Source organism: Rhinoderma darwinii, chromosome 7 (genome assembly GCF_050947455.1).
Source record: "Rhinoderma darwinii isolate aRhiDar2 chromosome 7, aRhiDar2.hap1, whole genome shotgun sequence".
Lineage (NCBI taxonomy): Eukaryota > Metazoa > Chordata > Amphibia > Anura > Rhinodermatidae > Rhinoderma > Rhinoderma darwinii.
Genome location: NC_134693.1, coordinates 107861062 through 107880013, shown reverse-complemented (window position 1 = coordinate 107880013; position 18952 = coordinate 107861062). Strand labels below are relative to the sequence as shown.

General features: G+C 39.6%; 1 protein-coding gene across 2 annotated transcripts in view; it reads right to left on the bottom strand.

Annotated features, from left to right (window-relative positions):
• Positions 1-18708, bottom strand: part of STAB1 (stabilin 1) — a 165987-nt gene extending 147279 nt beyond the window's left edge. Inside the window, exons 1-7 of one of the 2 annotated variants that reach the window (XM_075833779.1) lie at positions 18565-18708; positions 14264-14400; positions 9088-9203; positions 6135-6220; positions 4015-4084; positions 3784-3879; positions 3549-3665 (exon numbers count right to left, since the gene is read on the bottom strand). In XM_075833779.1, coding sequence (XP_075689894.1) covers positions 3549-3665; positions 3784-3879; positions 4015-4084; positions 6135-6220; positions 9088-9203; positions 14264-14400; positions 18565-18633 — 691 coding nt within the window. In that variant the 5' untranslated portion in view covers positions 18634-18708. The remainder of the gene's footprint in view (positions 1-3548; positions 3666-3783; positions 3880-4014; positions 4085-6134; positions 6221-9087; positions 9204-14263; positions 14401-18564) is intronic. The other variant, XM_075833778.1, reaches the window with a different exon arrangement.
• Positions 18709-18952: the final 244 nt, after the last annotated feature.

Genomic DNA, 18952 nt, shown 5'->3' with positions numbered 1-18952 from the left:
TAGCAGGCCAAGTTACATGTTAACATAGGACCCCTTCTTTGATGTCACCTTCACAATTCTTGCATCCATTGAATTTGTGAGTATTTGGACAGTTTCTGCTTGAATATCTTTGCAGGATGTCAGCATAGCCTCCCAGAGCTTCTGTTTTGATGTGAACTGCCTCCCACCCTCATAGATATTTTGCTTGAGGATGCTCCAAAGGTTCTCAATAGGGTTGAGGTCAGGGGAACATGGGGGCCACACCATGAGTTTCTCTCCTTTTATGCCCATAGCAGCCAACGACACAGAGGTATTCTTTGCAGCATGAGATGGTGCATTGTCATGCATGAAGTTAATTTTGCTACGGAAGGCATGGTTCTTCTTTTTGTACCACGGAAGAAAGTGGCCAGTCATAAACTCTACGTACTTTGCAGAGGTCATTTTCACACCGTCAGGGACCCTAAAGGGGCCTACCAGCTCTCTCCTCATGATTCCAGCCCACAACATGACTCTGCCACCTCTTTGCTGACGTCCCAGCCTTGTTGGGACATGGTAGCCATTCACCAACCATCCACTACTCCATCCATCTGGACCATCCAGGGTTGCACGGCACTCATCAGTAAACAACACAGTTTGAAAATTAGTCTTCATGTATTTCTTTGCCCACTGCAACTGTTTCTGCATGTGAGCATTGTTTAGGGGTGGCCGAATAATAGCTTTATGCACACTTGCAAACCTCTGGAGGATCCTACACCTTGAGGTTCGCGGGACTCCAGAGGCACCAGCGGCTTCAAATACCTGTTTGCTGCTTTGCAATGGCATTTTAGCAGCTGCTCTCCTAATCCTATTAATTTGTCTGGCAGAAACCTTCCTCATTATGCCTTTATCTGAACGAACCCGTCTGTGCTCTGAATCAGCCACAAATCTTTTCATAGTACGATGATCACCCTTAACCCCTTAATGACCAAGCCATTTTTTAAGCTTTTCCATCGTCGCATTCCATCGTCGCGTTGACATAGCTGTATAAGGTCTTGTTTTTTGCGGGACAAGTTGTATTTTTTAATAGCACCATTTTGAGGTACATATTATTTATTGATTAACTTTTATTAACTTTTTTTGGGGGTGAATAGAAAAAAAACGTAAATTTTGCCACCCTTTTTCGGGTCCTAAATCTACGCCGTTTACCGTGTGGTATAAATAACACATTAACTTTATTCAGCGTGTTGTTACGATTGCAACGATATCAAATTTGTATAGTTTTTGTATGTTTTACTACTTTTACACAGTAAAAACGCTTTTTTTCAAAATTATTTGTTTTTGTGTCTCCATATTTGAAGAGCCATAACTTTTTTATTGTTCCGCCGATGCAGTTATATGAGGGCTTTTTTTTTGCGGGAAGACTTGTAGTTTTTATTGGTACTAGTTTGGAGTAGGTGCGACTTTTTGCTCACTTTTTATTACATGTTTTTTAAGTCAGGATTCACAGAAAACAGCAATTTTTCCATCGTTTTTTATTTAATTTTTTACGGCGTTCACTGTGCGGGTTAAATAATGTAATAGATTTATAGTCAGGGTCGTTACGGACGCGGCGATATGAAATATGCGTAACTTTTTTACTTTATTTTGTTTTTTTAATAGTAAAGCATTTTGTAAGGGGAAAAAGTAATTTTATTTATTAAACTTTTTTACTAGTCCCACTAGGGGACTTTAATATGCGATTCACAGATGGCTATTATAATACACTGCAATACTTTTGTATTGCAGTGTATTACTGCCTGTCCATTTAAAACGGACAGGCATCTGCTAGGTCATGCCTCTGGCATGACCTAGCAGGTATTCACTACAGGCAGACCTGGGGGCCTTTATTAGGCCCCTGGCTGCCATCGGAGACACAGACACTCGGCGATCTTATCGCCGGGTGTCAGTGGGATGAGAGGGAGCTCCCTCCCTCTCTCCAAAACCACTCAGATGCGGTGCACGCTATTGAGCACCGTATCTGAAGGGTTAAACGGGTGAGATCGATACTTATATCTATCTCACACGTTCGAGCAGGGATGCCCCCGGCCCTCAGCTACATCTGGCAGCTGAGAGCAGGGAGATTTGACAGCTCCCTGCTCTGTTTATTTATCCTGATGCAGCGCCGTCAAAAGGCTTATGCATCAGAATAAAGCCCGTTAGTGACCGACGTGAAAAGGCGTATTAGCCGTCACTAACGGGTTACGTTTTCTTGAAATATCCAATGTTTTCATACCTTGTCCAAGGAATTGCACTATTTCACACTTTTCGGCAGCAGAGAGATCCTTGGCCTGCTTAATAATGTGGAACGTCCTTCTTAAGTAGTTTTCCTTTGATTGGGCACACCTGGCAAACTAATTATCACAGGTGTCTGAGATTGATTACAATGATCCACAGAGCCCTTAGGGTATGTGCACACGGTAGCAGGCTTTTACGTCTGAAAAGACAGACTGTTTTCAGGAGAAAACAGCTGCCTCGTTTCAGACGTAAATGCTCCTCCTCGCATTTTGCGAGGCTTCTCTGACAGCCGTAAATTTTGAGCTGTGCTTCATTGAGTTCAATGAAGAACGGCTCAAATTACGTCTGAAAGAAGTGCCCTGCACTTCTTTTGACGAGGCTGTATTTTTACGTGTCGTCGTTTGACAGCTATCAAACGACGACGCGTAAATGACATATTGTCTGCACAGTACGTCGGCAAACCCATTCAGATGAATGGGCAGATGTTTGCCGACGTATTGCAGCCCTATTTTCAGACGTAAAACGAGGTATAATACGTCTCGTTTACGTCTGAAAATAGGTCGTGTGAACCCAGCCTAAGACACAATACCATCCATGAGTTTCATTGAAAAACTAATAATTCAATGTTTATGACACTTAAATCCAATGTGCATAATAATTTGGAACGCAGTGTAGTGCAGACAACAACTGAATATGTTGCAGAAAAAAATGAATCTGATTTCTGGGTGTTTGTGATCGACACCACCTCCAATTCTTCTCTATGCTAGTTTTACACATGAGACCCAGCGTTAGTACTAATGCAAGTGACAGATTTTTTTTTTTTATCAGGGTCATCATACGCAGTCATGTCCTGATCAATAAATATTAGATGCAAAAGCCTTGGGGAATGAACAGTGGGACATTATTATGAACAATTCTTTAAAACCTGTGCCTGTTCCTGAAGTTAAAGATAATTGTTCTACAACATTTTCTGAAATTAGATACATCATATAGTTCTGATAAGTGGAGGTGTGCATATGTCCTGCCAGCAGTGGAGAGGTGGCCACGTATATGACAGTGCATATAGGATCATTGGTGTCCCATTAATTTCAATAGGGTGACCACATATGAGGGGCAAACTCTCCATTGATCACTGAAACTTGGAACCGCTCATTTTTCAAGATCAGAGCGGGGCCTAAGATGACAAACTGATAAACATGACATATCAAAAACAATTGGTCGGTCAACCGCTTTAAAAGCTAAGATGAACAGGTTATCACTTTTATTTTACATTGACTGATAAGCCTTTACTAAAAGAGCTGAAGAAAACAACTCACCCTCACAATTGTTGCCCTTTCTGTAGTAACCAGGCATGCAATCACATTTAAGCAATTGTTGGGACTCAACACAGCGGGAATTTGGACCACAATTCTTTTCCCTGCAGGATAAGGATTCTGAAAATAGGTAGGGAAATAAATCTTTGTATTAATAAATTTGACATGCAGTTTTTGATATTTAGACAGCAGCTGCCCATTCTAGAAATATGTTTGCCTATCTTACTGGGTTTCTTACCTTGATCACATATGAATCCCATATAATTTGCTTCACAGATACAGCTTCCGTCCCCGGAAATTCCACTTTTACAAATTCCATGCTGGCACTGACAAGCTGAGTCAAAAATATGTCACGTTTTAATAGTGAGAGAGGATTTCAGTTACAGTTATTGCTGTCATAATTTAGGATTAAAACATTTGTATATCAATATTCAGGTTAACGCTAGTAAGCTGACGAATAGTGACGTACCAGAGCCACAGTTTGCTCCGTACAGAGAAGTGTCCGAGCATTCATTGCAAGAGAAACCAGAGAATCCTTCCTGTACAAGACATGATACATTATTTATTATCCTTTAGGTATCTTCATTGAGTTGTAGAAAATGCTTTTTTTTAAACCCCTAAACCCAGTGGAGCTTACAAGCCCGACAAACGATGGACACACAATAAGACACACAATAGGAAGCCAGCTAACCAATACATTTCTATATTACGGGATCGATGCATTTAGGCAGGTGGTGAACAAACCGACTACATGTAGAGTGTCTAGATCTGCCAACAAATATACATGTCTATGGCCATGTTATAGCCAGATTCAATGGAGTGAGGGGTATAAGGCAGGGGTATATGGTAACAGCTTATCTCCAAGGCGAACAAAGTATATGACACACCAGATCCTTATTTCCCCTGCCGCCTGTTAATGGGGGATTATGGGGTTTATTGGTAAAAATCTACTCTGTGTTTGTTATCACCCTCCCTCCACATCTACATGAAAATGATAAGTGCTGTAGTTCTGCTAGAGTGAGAACATAAACAATCCAGTCTTGGAAATGTATAAAGTTTGGCTTCTTGAGGCAAAGTAAGATGCCCTCAACTTTTTGGACTATGTAAAAAATAACTCAGCAATTACATTGATAGGATAATGCTGATTGTCTTGGATATCCAGTACCAAAAATATGGAGATTATTTCTCTGGATTAACAACAGTATTAGGGTATGTTCACACGCACGGTTTTCAGACGTAATTCGGCTGTTTTACGCCTCGAATTATGCCTGAAAAAACGGCTCCATTACGCCTACAAACATCTGCCCATTGCTTTCAATGGGTTTTACGATGTTCTGTTCCCACGAGGTGTAATTTTGTAAAAGACGCCCACAAGTGAAGTGCATGTCACTTCTTGGGACGTTTTTGGAGGCGTTTTTCATCTACGCCATTGAAAAACAGCTCCAAAAACGGCCGTAAAATATGCCGCGAAAAACGCGTTGTTAAAAAAAGTCTGAAAATCAGGAGCTGTTTTCGCTTGAAAACAGCTCCGTATTTTCAGACGTATTTTGCTAAGCCGTGTGAACATACCCTAAGGGTATCTGCACACGACCTATTTTCAGACGTAATTATGGCGTTTTACTCCACGAATTACGCCTGAAAAGACGGCTCCATTACGTCTGCAAACATCTGCCCATTGCTTGCAATGGGTTTTACGATGTTCTGTTCAGACGAGGTGTAATTTTACGCATCGCAGTCAAAAGACGGCGCGTAAAAATACGCCCGCGTCAAAGAAGTGCAGGACACTTCTTGGGACGTTTTTGGAGCCGTTTTTCATAGACTCTTTTGAAAAAAGCTCCAAAAACGCCTGTAAAAAACGCAGCGAAAATCGTGAGTGGCACAAAAAACTTCTGAAAATCAGGAGCTGTTTTCTCTTGAAAACAGCTCCGTATTTTGAGACGTTTTTGACTCTGCATGTGAACATACCCTAACTGGCATGAACAATAGCACAAGCCTCATCTTAGGGTATGTTCACACGCAGAGTCAAAAACGTCTCAAAACGCAGAGCTGTTTTCAAGAGAAAACAGTTCCTGATTTTCAGATGTTTTTTGTGCCACTCGTGATTTTCGCTGCGTTTTTTACGGGCGTTTTGGAGCTTTTTTCAATAGAGTCTATAGAAAACGGCTCCAAAAACGTTCCAAGAAATGTCCTGCACTTCTTTTTCGCGGCCGTTTTTTTACGCGTAAAAAAACGCTGCGAAAAACGCTCTGTCGGAACAGAACGCCGTTTTCCCATCGAAATCAATGGGCAGATGTTTGGAGGCGTTCTGCTTCCGATTTTTCTGGCGTTTTTTTAAAAAAGCTCCAAAAACGGCCGTAAAAAACGGCCGTAAAAAACGCAGCGAAAATCGCGAGTGGCTTAAAAATCGTCTGAAAATCAGGAGCTGTTTTCCCTTGAAAACAGCTCCGTATTTTGAGACTTTTTTGAGTTTGTGTGTGAACATACCCTAAAGTGGAAGTGTCCTGCTCTTACAAATGAACGATTTTTTTTGTTGCTTTATTTTTGTAGGATACATGCGAGTTCCCTAGGTAAAGGATTGCCTGCACTTACATTACATATACATGTCCCATTTCCTTGCAGTCCGTCCATACAGGTCCCATGACCGCTGCACGGGTTTGTAGATCCTCCAGGACATTCTGTTAAAGAGTTACATTAAAGCGAGTAACAACAAAAAATGTATATTAGAAAGCTGCATTACTTTGCATTATACACTAATCATATATATATATATATATATATATATATATATATATATATACATATATATATATATATACATACACATATACACCAGCAAAAAAGAACAGCAGCACTCAAATCCAGGCAAAGAGTCCTTTTGTAAACGGGTGGTAGCAAGTAGTCTCGAGCCAAAGACCATACAAATATCCAAGAAATCAATCCTGCAGCACTCCAGTAATCAAGATGAGAAAAAACGTTGGTTTATTGAGCCAACATGGCAAGTGCGACGTTTCTGTCCAACATTAGGACCTTTTTCAAGCAAAAAGGTCCTAATGTTGGACAGAAACTTCGCACTTGCCATGTTGGCTCAATAAACCAAAGTTTTTTCTCATCTTGATTACTGGAGTGCTGCATGATTGATTTCTTAGAGATTATATACAGATTATATATAGAGCAAAGAACCTGTGAAAGCCTCACTTCCAATCGCATCTCCTTAATTAAACTCATTAACACAGAGGATCACTTACTTTTTTCCCCCTGCATTGTGGATGTTTACTCAATGTGCTCAACATAAACCATGAGTCTTATGTCTTAGTTAGATTGTGTTTGTCTATAATAATAATAATCTTTATTTATATAGTGCCAACATATTACGCAGCACTTTACAATTTAGAGGGAACATGGACAGCCAATATCAGACATTACATATTGACAAAGTTAATTTACAATTCAAACAAGAGGAGTGAGGACCCTGCTCGCAAGAGCTTACAATCTATGAGGAAATAAGGGACACACAAAATGTAAAAGTGCCATCTTTTATACACATGGGGTGGTTCACATAAAGCTGCATGAGCCGGTCACCCGCCAGTATCCGTGTATGACAGACATGAAGAGAAGGAGTGTGAGGGAATCTTATTCTGATGACTAATGTAAAAGGAGGGCCATGGAAAGGAGTTAGATTAGGGAATGTTATAGGCCTGTCTAAAAAGATGTGTTTTCAGTGCACGTTTAAAACTGTGGGTGTTAGGAATTAATCTGGTTGTCTGGGGTAGCGCATTCCAGAGGACGGGTGCAGCACGAGAAAAATCTTGGAGACGGGAGTGGGAGGTTCGGATTAAGGTGGATGTTAATCTAAGGTCAGTGGCAGAACGTAGAGCGTGAGTAGGGTGGTAGACAGAGATGAGGGAGGAGATGTAAGGAGGTGCAGCACTGTGGAGAGCTTTGTGGGTGAGAATAATAAGTTTGAATTTAATTCTGAAGGGGATGGGCAAGTTCGATAACAATCAGACCACATTTTATTAGTAATCCATACAGAAATCACGGTTATTCCAAAGTGTGCACTTACTTTTCTCGTGAAACACACAAATATATATATATATATATATATATATATATATATATATATACACACATACATATATAAATATATATATATATATATATATATATACACACACACATATATATATATATATAGACACACGCGCACACACACATATATACACACATACACACACACACACACACAAAGGGAAAATCCCTTTAAATAATAATAGTATTCATTGTGAGAAGCAATACTATTTAGAAAATAATGTAACTGCTGATGTAACAATCCAATAATATAACATTATTATCAGAAATGTTATTGTTAGTCGTGTGGAATTATTTAACTGTACGGCAGGGTTGACAGTTTCATCCCTGCCCATCAGTATCGTACAGACAATTTTATGACAATCTTTAGTCTCAATCCCATTCATAGTTGGAAGACAGCTGTAATTACTTATAAGTCTTGACAGAAACATAAGGGAATTGCAGAAATTGTATAGCTCTATAGCGTATGTAGCTCACTCAGGTAACAGCAATTCTGATAATGCAATTTTAGAAGGTAAACTCTTTACTAATATGTTATAAGGATTAGTTCCAGAGGTCGAGCTTCCGTGTAATGAAAAAAAATTGCATTTTATTCTTGTTAAGGGGAACCTGTCACTAAGATCATGCTTCCTTTAGATATGGGCAGCATGACTTTAGTGTGAGGTTCCCTTTAAAAGAACAAATGACAGTGACGTTACAAATATCTTGATCATAGTCAAATTATCAAGACAATGGGTTATTGCCAACACAAGTTCCAAATTCACCAAGACTTAGGGTATATTTGCACAAAAGTGTGATAGCCGTTTTCAGAACGATGGAGTTCCATGGGGGTATTCACACAGCTGTTTTTTTAATGGCCCGTGAATACTGGTAGAAAATAGAACATGTTTTACTTTTGGCCGTTTTCACGGCCCGATGGTCCCCATAGAAGTCAATCGATCAGTTTTTAATGGCTGCTTGTCAGAAAGCCATCCTTGTGATGCAGTTAATATCTGATCCTGGCCCTCACAAGGGTTCTGGCCGGGGACTCCTGTCTTGGGAAAGCCCTTAACATCACTGTCCATATATGGACAGTGACGTTAGGGGCTTTGTATTGCGGGAATCCTCTGCCAGGACATTGGTAACGCTCTGGCTGGGGATTCTGCTCTTAGAGGGAGCCCCTGACGGGGGAAAACTGGGATTCATCTGTGTTTTTACAGCTGTGAAAAATGGAATGGCAAATGGATGACAAACGGCCATTAAAAAAACGGTCAGACGGCCGGGAAATGTATGAAAATTTGGAGACGAACTGATGCGTAACGCCCATGAAAAAATGACAGTTGATCCGTTTTTTAAGGTGATTTTTTTTACGGTCGTGTTAATATAGAATTACAGCTTAGAACAAAAAAAATATAGAGCAGTAAAATGGTTTCTTAACACCATTACATTTCGTTAAGGAAATAAGGGTACATACCGATACATGCAAAGCCCCAGAATCCTGTGCAGCATTCAGGTTGTGTACTTGTAGCTTGACATGTGTGGCTACAGCCTCGCACTGATAGGACCACTCCTCCCATATTCACTGTATATCTATAGAACCCAAGCAGAGATACTTTATATGAAATAGCTGTAACCTTACATCGTAATTCACGTTTTTCACCCAAAAAAATAAAAAAATCTAAAAAGCTGTTTTGAGATGTAGAGTATTTAAGGGCTATGTAAACCTTTGAAAGGCATTTTTTTTTTAAACAAAAAGGTCAATCAGTGTGTTTGGTGAAACGTTTCAATTAGTTTTTATTAAAAATAATTTTAACTTTTTGTGATACAGCTGCTCTGTATTCTCTATCCATAGCAGCTGTATCTTTTGCTAAAACCTGAATCCGTCAGTCCCGCGGACCTGACGGATACAGTATTAGCGGGTCCTGCGTGTCTCTGACACGCAGGATTCACCTGTAGTCTATCACATCTAAGTTATAAACGTAGATGTGATGGATAACAGGTGGATCCTGCGAGACATGTAGGACCCGCTCTCACTGAAGCAGTCAGTGCGGACCTGACGGGAATAGGCTTTAACGAACGACAGAGCTGCTCTGTATGCAGAATAGAGCAGCTGTATCTCAAAGAGTAAAAATAATTTTTAATAAAAACTAATTAAAAAGCTGCACCGAACACACTGACTGATATTTTTATTTTAAAAAAAAATCCCTTTCAAAGTTTTACATAGCCCTTAATATTCTATTCCACTGTTTCAGAGCCACCTTAGTTTAACCGCTTCCCGACAACCCACTGTAAAGTCACGTCGGCGCTTGTAAAGTAAACAAGTAAAAAGTACAAAAAAAAGGTAACAAAATGTTTTATAGAAGTGTAACAATAAGGGTGATCAAAAAATCACATGCACACTAAAATGGTACCAATGAAAGAAACAGATTGTCCCACAACAAATAAGCCCTCACACAGCTCCGGTGGAGAAAAAAATAAAAAAGTTCTGGCTCTCAGAATATGGCGACGCAAAGTGTGCAGAGTGTTCCAAAAGCGGATAAGATCGGGCACCATTTATCAGTGCAACACAGGATTTGTGAAATTCATAGCCAGTATCAATACATAGCCTTCATGTACTTTTGGATATCTGCTGGCAGCTAATGGAAGCAATTCAGCCGATAGTACTGATGTGAGTGAGTACAATCTGAGTACATCACTGAATATATTGCTGCTATAAAAGCAACGAGGAAGGATATATAATGCTGAATTGCTATTTAAAATGGTTTTCCAGGTCTAAAACCTATTTTTTTTTTTTCAGAGTATATTTACTCCTCTGGGATTAACCCCTTAAGGACACGGCCAATTTTGGCCTTGAGGACAGAGCAATTTTTTCAGATTTCCCTCTTTGCATCCCGACGCTCATTACTCTTTTATTTTTTGTACGACGTAGTTGTATGAGACTTTGTTTTTTGCGGGACGAGTTGTACTTTATGTGGGTACCATTTTTTGGTACAAATACATTATCGTTTAATTTCTATACATTTTTATTTTGGCGAAAATGCATGAAAAAAACAGTTGCGCAGCAGTTTTAATATTTTTTTTTTTACACCATACACCGATCATCATAAATAATGTTATACATTTGTTGTACAGGTTGTTACGGTCATGGCAATTCCAAATATGTCTATATTATTTCCTGTTTTGGGACTTATATTTTAAAAAGTTTATTTATTATAAAAAAAATGTGTTTCTGTGTATTTTTTTTTACTTTTTATTTATTTATTTATCATTCATTTTTTTTACATTCATTTAACTTTTTTTTTTTTATCCCATAAAGGGATTTATCGTTTTGATTTTGATTTTGTAACTGTAATGTACTGGCATAGATCTATATGCCAGTACATTAGCCTGTTACTGATTGTACACAGGCAGTTGTTAGGACATACCTCAGTAGGCCCTAACAACAGGAAATATGTTCAGACAGCCCTGGGGTCCTTCAATGGACCCTGGGCTGTCTGGCCATACGAGTTATGGGCTTTGATCGCGTCATTCAAAGGGTTAACGGCGGAGAGAAGATGTTTCTCTCCTCTCCGCTGTCAGAGCGGGGCCCTGGCTGTGTTTTACAGCCGTTGCCCCGCTCTCGATCGGCTGTCACACAGGACGAGAATGCTCATCCTAATGTGCCAAGTACTTGTCCTGTGTCGGCAACCAGTTAAACAATTCATTTTTGTTACAAAGTTCTTCAGAGTTCATAGCAATCAGCAAGAATCTGTGGGGGGAACCCAGTAGCAAGTGCTCGATTCCACTGAAGAGTGCCACTACAAGTGAAATGAAGCATTACATGGTGCCCATTGAAATTAATAGTCTGATAGTGCCCATTGAAATCAATAGTGTTATAACTGGACATGCTGGGTAGGCCATCGTTCTGTTCTGGATAATAGATGGGGTCCTAAATAGGGGGACTTTCCTCTATTAACTCTAAATTCCCTAACAGGGTATTTGAAAATGTGATTTCTAAACCAAAGAGCCTTTTTTATGTTCCTCACTGCAGTTCGGGTCCCCCACCACATCTCTGGTTACAAGCCTGATGAGTAATGACATGACATCCATAGGCTGCTTAAATGACATGTCACCACACCGCGCTGGGACTAGCTGGCCTGCTCACCTGACATGTCATCTCTATTCTCAACAAATTATCACACAGTTGAGTAAACAGTGGGGAACCTGAACAGCGGCGGTGAGGGAACGATGGGGAACCCTAAAGGTAAGTATAGTGACAAGTTTATTATTTTAACATGATGGACTCCTCTGGAAAAGCCCTTTGAGTAGTTCCGTATAATATTTTTTAAAGATGTGCTGGGGAGGACAGAATAGCTTTATTTGGAATGTAAGTCTTTCATCATTAAAAACTTTGAGTCAATATAGTAGAGTACGTGCAAGTCCTGAGAGGCCACATATAAATTGTAACACTGCTAACTCTGCTGCATATGCACGTAATTGTTAAGTTTATTAATCAAATAAATGAGTAATTCACATTCAGAGCCTACGCTGCTTCATAAATAGCTCTTGAACAGTTGGCTCATAGCAATAAACTAAAAACAAATTCATAAGCAAAGAAAAACTTACCAAAGATTGTGGCATAACCATTCCTATACATGCCATCAAAGGGATGAAAACAAATCGGCGCTTGCTGGGCTCTGTGCAGCGTCGACGTCAATTCACGGTGAGTGTTAACAGCGCAATTGGGTGTCTCAGAGTAGCGCTGACACCCGGATCGCGCTGTTAACACCGGACTCTGGTCCAGGAGACATGATCGGGACCTGACTGGTACAAATCCCGATCATGTGATCACAGGGAAAGATTGTTGTAGCAACAAACTGGAAAGTTTGCTGCTACAACAAACTTTCCCGGGGACCGGTGCTGCCGTTGGTCGTCATGGCAAAACCGGAGGCCATACGATGGCCTCCGGGTCTGCCATGCACGGAAGCCTATGAGGACCAGCCAAAGGCTGGTTTTCATAGGCTTCCTGTCAGAGTGACTCTCAGCGTCACACCGTTTTAAATATGTTACACTACCTAGGTAGTGTAATGTACTATAGCAGCGATCAGTGCTGCAGATCTTCAAGTAAAACAAGTAAAAAGTACAAAAAAAAGGTAACAAAATGTTTTATAGAAGTGTAACAATAAGGGTGATCAAAAAATCACATGCACCCTAAAATGGTACCAATAAAAGAAACAGATTGTCCCACAACAAATAAGCCCTCACACAGCTCCGGTGGAGAAAAAAATAAAAAAGTTCTGGCTCTCAGAATATGGCGACGCAAAGTGTGCAGAGTGTTCCAAAAGCGGATAAGATCGGGCACCATTTATCAGTGCAACACTGGCCACATATCTATGAATTGTTTTTTATTTACCGCATTATTATACCCTCTTATTATGCCCTGATGTACCCGGCACAGCCTACATATGACCCAATTTATACCTGGGAGAACCCGCTCAACATTTCATGAGGTATTTGTCTTCAGTGGCACAAACTGGGCACAACATATTGCGCACTAAAATGGCATATCAGTGGAAAATTTTAAATTTTCACTTTGCACCATCCACTGCGCATTAACCCATTCATGCACCATGACTTAATGGCATGTCGTCGTCGTCGTGCGGGGGGGGGGGGGTTATATATGGAGTGGGCTTATGCGCTGTGCCTGCTCCATATGCTGCAGGTGTCAGCTGTGTATTATAGCTGACACCCAGGACTAACGGACAGGATCGCTGTTACAGGAGCCCTACAAAAATGACATTATACTGCAATACATTAGTATTGCAGTGTAATGTGCCAGTGATCTAATGATCGCTGGTTCAAGTTCCCTAGGGGGACTAATACAATATCTAAAAAAAAGTACATAGAGTTATTATTAGTGAAAAAAATATATAATATATTTAAAGTCCCAAAAAAAACCTCTTTCCAATTTTTCCTCTAAAGTAATGTAAAAACAAAACAAAATTGGTATTGCTGCATCCGTAAAAGTCCAAACTATTACAATAGTCCATTATTTTACAATTATTCGCGAGATCACGCTGTGCTGAACATGAATAAAGAGAAGTCTATGACGGTGATTGGTCAGCGTCAGACACTTCTCTTTACAACGCCCACTTGGTCTAAAGTAAAAACACGTCCACTTGGGCTTTTAGAAGAAATTAGCATAAAACAAAAAATAGTCATAACTCCATCAAAAATAAACGTTTTAAAAAAACATACTGTTATCTACATTTCAGCGACTATCAGATTAGGTAGGCGATAGGGCACTTATAAACTGGTGACAGAGCCTCTTTAAAGATTAGTTAACTCTCCCACCTTTATACGCCAGGTGGAGGTAAACAGGTTAAGGGTGGGCCAGTGCTGTATATTTTCCCCCCAGGCTAAAATTTGCCTGCCAGCCCCTGGCCGTATTATAGAGCTATTCTCCCCCAGAAGTGATGGCTCTAGTGGCGAATACCTCTAGACTACGGAGCAGCAGGAACTGTCTGTGCCACCGTAAAGCATCTGTTCACACTGCACTACTATAGAAATGTGGAGCTAGGATTTTGGACAAAAGGACAGTGCAGAAACCAATAACAGTCATTTTCAGATCTTTATAATACGCTTGGTAAAAATAGAACAAGCATTCTTACCTGCATCCAGTGTTCCCTATTCCATATGTTTTTTTTATAGCACCTTTAGGGCAAGAGTACTTGGCTGAAGCCGCACACGATGTACATTCTGACTCAATGATTAGAATTTTCTTCTCATCGCAACGTTTGGTTTTCACCTGTAATAAGGAATATATAAAGATACATGAAAAATGAGCCAGACTGAAGGAGCATCCAGCATTGCATTCTCGAATTAATATACCGTCATTTGCATCTATCTAAATTAGAGAAAATATGAAACTGTTTCCAGCAATGGCTCCCAGTACAAAGGGAGTGGATGTTAGTGAACTGCCCATATAAAAAAGAATATCAAACTTTTTTTCACCATGTAAGAAACTGTACTGTAAGTTTAAAACATGAGAATTTTCAGATATTGGTCTCCCAAGTCAGAGCGGATAATTCTGCATTGTGGGATGGGTCTGTAGAAGGTACAAGCGAAGCCTGATGTTACAGTATGAGATTTTATTGTATGGGATCGATACAATAAACAGGAAAGACCTGAGATTACAATTCTGCTGTATTGGACCCAATAAATCCAGCTCTCTTTGGGCAGTACATTCAGTTTGCACGTTTGGAGACTGTCGTCAAACAAAAGCCCAAGACGTTTCAAATGCCTATACAGTTCCATAAATCTTCCATTGACTAAAATTGTAAAAAAAAAGTATACTGTGCATATATGTACTTGTATATTTTTTTTGTGTGATCAATTCGTATTAAAAATCTTTGTAGACTATGCTTGCTAACAATATAAACGTATTATTCAATAGACACTGCGTGCCAACATTATTAACTTACTATGCCCCGTTTGCAAAAAAAAACAAAAAAAAAAAAACATTGTTGCTGTATATGGATATCACAAACTACTTCTGAGAGTTATAGCTCATGTTGTTCCCTTCGCTGGGCCCATGATCCTGGCCGTTGAACCCCTCAAAAGCTGCATTCAATTGCGACTAAAGCATCTGAGGCGTTATAAAGAGGGGGACGGGCCCATAGTGTACCTCAATTGCTTATAGAGTTAAGTACAGTATTTCACAGAGACACATGCAGTGGCACACTTTAGTACCTATGGGTCTTAATAAGTACTTGTAAAGATTCTGGGTTCCGCCATACAGGATTTCCGACAGTTCCATGGACATTGAATGGAGCAGCAGGGCGCATTCATTTTTGTTTCAAACCTTCCCATTTTTTCATCCCTTGGTTTGACTTGATGGACATATGTCTTTTTCCAATCGTACGAACTATGTAACTATAAGTTTATCCTTCGCTCCATACAAGCTGCTCTTCCCTGCGATTGTGCAGTGAGGAAGAATGGGGGATTCGGGACCCCATTCTAGTTATTAGTGAGGTCCCAGCGGTGGGTCACCCAGCGATAAAACATTTATCACCTATTCTGTGGATAGGTGATAAATGTTAATCTTGGGACAACCCCTTTAAGAAATTTACTTTATGCTATACACTGCTTACCGACAATACACACTTACTATACTTTATACAATATATATATATATATATATATATATATATATATATATATATATATAAAATCTGAATTTGAGCTTGTCCCTTTAACAAAAAATCCTAAAATATACCTTTTATTAATGATAATCTTAAAAAATAGGTATTGTAATACTATTATCCAAAAATAAAACAAAAATACCATCAGTCACCGGTGACAGAAGCATACAACCAATAATAGGACGCTATTGTCACTGGCAACCAGGGGGCCAATATCGTACACAATACTTGGTTACGGGGGGTTCATATAAATCCGGGGCCTATATAACGGAACACATGCAATTTATATATTCAAAATTACTTTCACATAATGCTAAATATATATGTGATAAAACGCTAAAATGGTTTGTGCATAAGCCTAGAAATACAGCATTATGATAAGAGATACTCCTTAAGTATAAATGCGGTTATCAGTTATGAACACAATCGCTGACAAGCTGCAGGAAAACCAAGATAATTCCAAGCAGCTTCCCTACTATCTACTAGAGCGCTACAGACGGCTTACAATCTATATCTCATTCTCAGACTATGAAGAGCCTTCTCGAGACCTATAGCCTTCTGATGGAAGGGAACCTGTAGGATTTGTGAAATTCATAGCCAGTATCAATACATAGCCTTCATGTACTTTTGGATATCTGCTGGCAGCTAATGGAAGCAATTCAGCCGATAGTACTGATGTGAGTGAGTACAATCTGAGTACATCACTGAATATATTGCTACTATAAAAGCAACGAGGAAGGATATATAATGCTGAATTGCTATTTAAAATGGTTTTCCAGGTCTAAAACCTATTTTTTTTTTCTCAAAGTATATTTACTCCTCTGGGATTAACCCCTTAAGGACACGGCCAATTTTGGCCTTGAGGACAGAGCAATTTTTTCAGATTTCCCTCTTTGCATCTCGACGCTCATAACTCTTATTTTTTGTACGACGTAGTTGTATGAGACTTTGTTTTTTTCGGGACGAGTTGTACTTTATGTAGGTACCATTTTTTGGTACAAATACATTATCGTTTAATTTCTATAAATTTTTATTCTGGCGAAAATGCATGAAAAAAACTGTTGCGCAGCAGTTTTAATATTTCTTTTTTTTACACCATAAACCGATCATCATAAATAATGTTATACATTTGTTGTACAGGTTGTTACGGTCATGGCGATTCCAAATATGTCTATATTATTTCCTGTTTTGGGATTTATATTTTAAAAAGTTTATTTATTATAAAAAAAATGTGTTTCTGTGTATTTTTTTAACTTTTTATTTATTTCTTTATCATTCATTTTTTTTACATTCATTTAACTTTTTTTTTTTAATCCCATAAAGGGATTTATCGTTTTGATTTTGATTTTGTAACTGTAATGTACTGGCATAGATCTATATGCTAGTACATTAGCCTGTTACTGATTGTACACAGGCAGTTGTTAGGACGTACCTCAGTAGGCCCTAACAACAGGAAATATGTTCAGACAGCCCTGGGGTCCTTCAATGGACCCTGGGCTGTCTGGCCATACGAGTATTGGGCTTTGATCGCGTCACAGTTATCTTCTGTGACGCGATCAATGGGCAGTCCCTTTCATCACGGCATTCAAAGGGTTAACGGCGGAGAGAAGATGTTTCTCTCCTCTCCGCTGTCAGAGCGGGGCCCTGGCTGTGTTTTACAGCCGTTGCCCCGCTCTCGATCGCGCGCACAGACGGCTGTCACACAGGACGAGAATGCTCATCCTAGTGTGCCAAGTACTCGTCCTGTGTCGGCGACCAGTTAAACAATTAATTTTTGTTACAAAGTTCTTCAGAAGATAATAATTCATAGCAATCAGCAAGAATCTGTGGGGGGAACCCAGTAGCAAGTGCTCGATTCCACTGAAGAGTGCCACTACAAGTGAAATGAAGCATTACATGGTGCCCATTGAAATTAATAGTCTGATAGTGCCCATTGAAATTAATAGTCTGATAGTGCCCATTGAAATTAATAGTCTGATAGTGCCCATTGAAATTAATAGTCTGATAGTGCCCATTGAAATCAATAGTGTTATAACTGGACATGCTGGGTAGTCCATCGTTCTGTTCTGGATAATAGATGGGGTCCTAAATAGGGGGACTTTCCTCTATTAACTCTAAATTCCCTAACAGGGTATTTGAAAATGTGTTTTCTAAACCAGAGAGCCCTTTTAATGTTCCTCACTGCAGTTCGGGTCCCCCACCACATCTCTGGTTACAAGCCTGATGAGTAATGACATGACATCCATAGGCTGCTTAAATGACATGTCACCACACCGCGCTGGGACTAGCTGGCCTGCTCACCTGACATGTCATCTCTATTCTCAACAAATTATCACACAGTTGAGTAAACAGTGGGGAACCTGAACAGCGGCGGTGAGGGAACGATGGGGAACCCTAAAGGTAAGTATAGTGACAAGTTTATTATTTTAACATGATGGACTCCTCTGGAAAAGCCCTTTGAGTAGTTCCGTATAATATTTTTTAAAGATGTGCTGGGGAGGACAGAATAGCTTTATTTGGAATGTAAGTCTTTCATCATTAAAAACTTTGAGTCAATATAGTAGAGTAGGAGTACGTGCAAGTCCTGGGAGGCCACATATAAATTATAACACTGCTAACTCTGCTGCATATGCACGTAATTGTTGAGTTTATTAATCAAATAAATGAGTAATTCACATTCAGAGCCTACGCTGCTTCATAAATAGCTCTTGAACAGTTGTCTCATAGCAATAAACTAAAAACAAATTCATAAGCAAAGAAAAACTTACCAAAGATTGTGGCATAACCATTCCTATACATGCCATCAAAGGGATGAAAACAAATCCAGAGAGGAACATTTTGAGAGTTGTCGTTAGTACTTCATCAGCCACCACACGTTTAGGCTTTGTAAATGGACTGAAAACTAGACAAGTGCTATGTGGCCACAGATTCAGGATCTGAACTAGCTACAGTGATCCTCATCTGGTCAACCAATAAACGCAAAACTCAACCTCCTCATTTCCTTTGGACTAACGAACAGGGGGAGAAAAGAAACAACTCCGGACTTCCTTTTTCCTATCAGTTCAAAACACATGCAAGGAAACTCAAATCTCCCTAATAAAAAAACGACACCTAGTGAAAATGTAAAAAATGATGAGAAAGCATTTATAATGACTC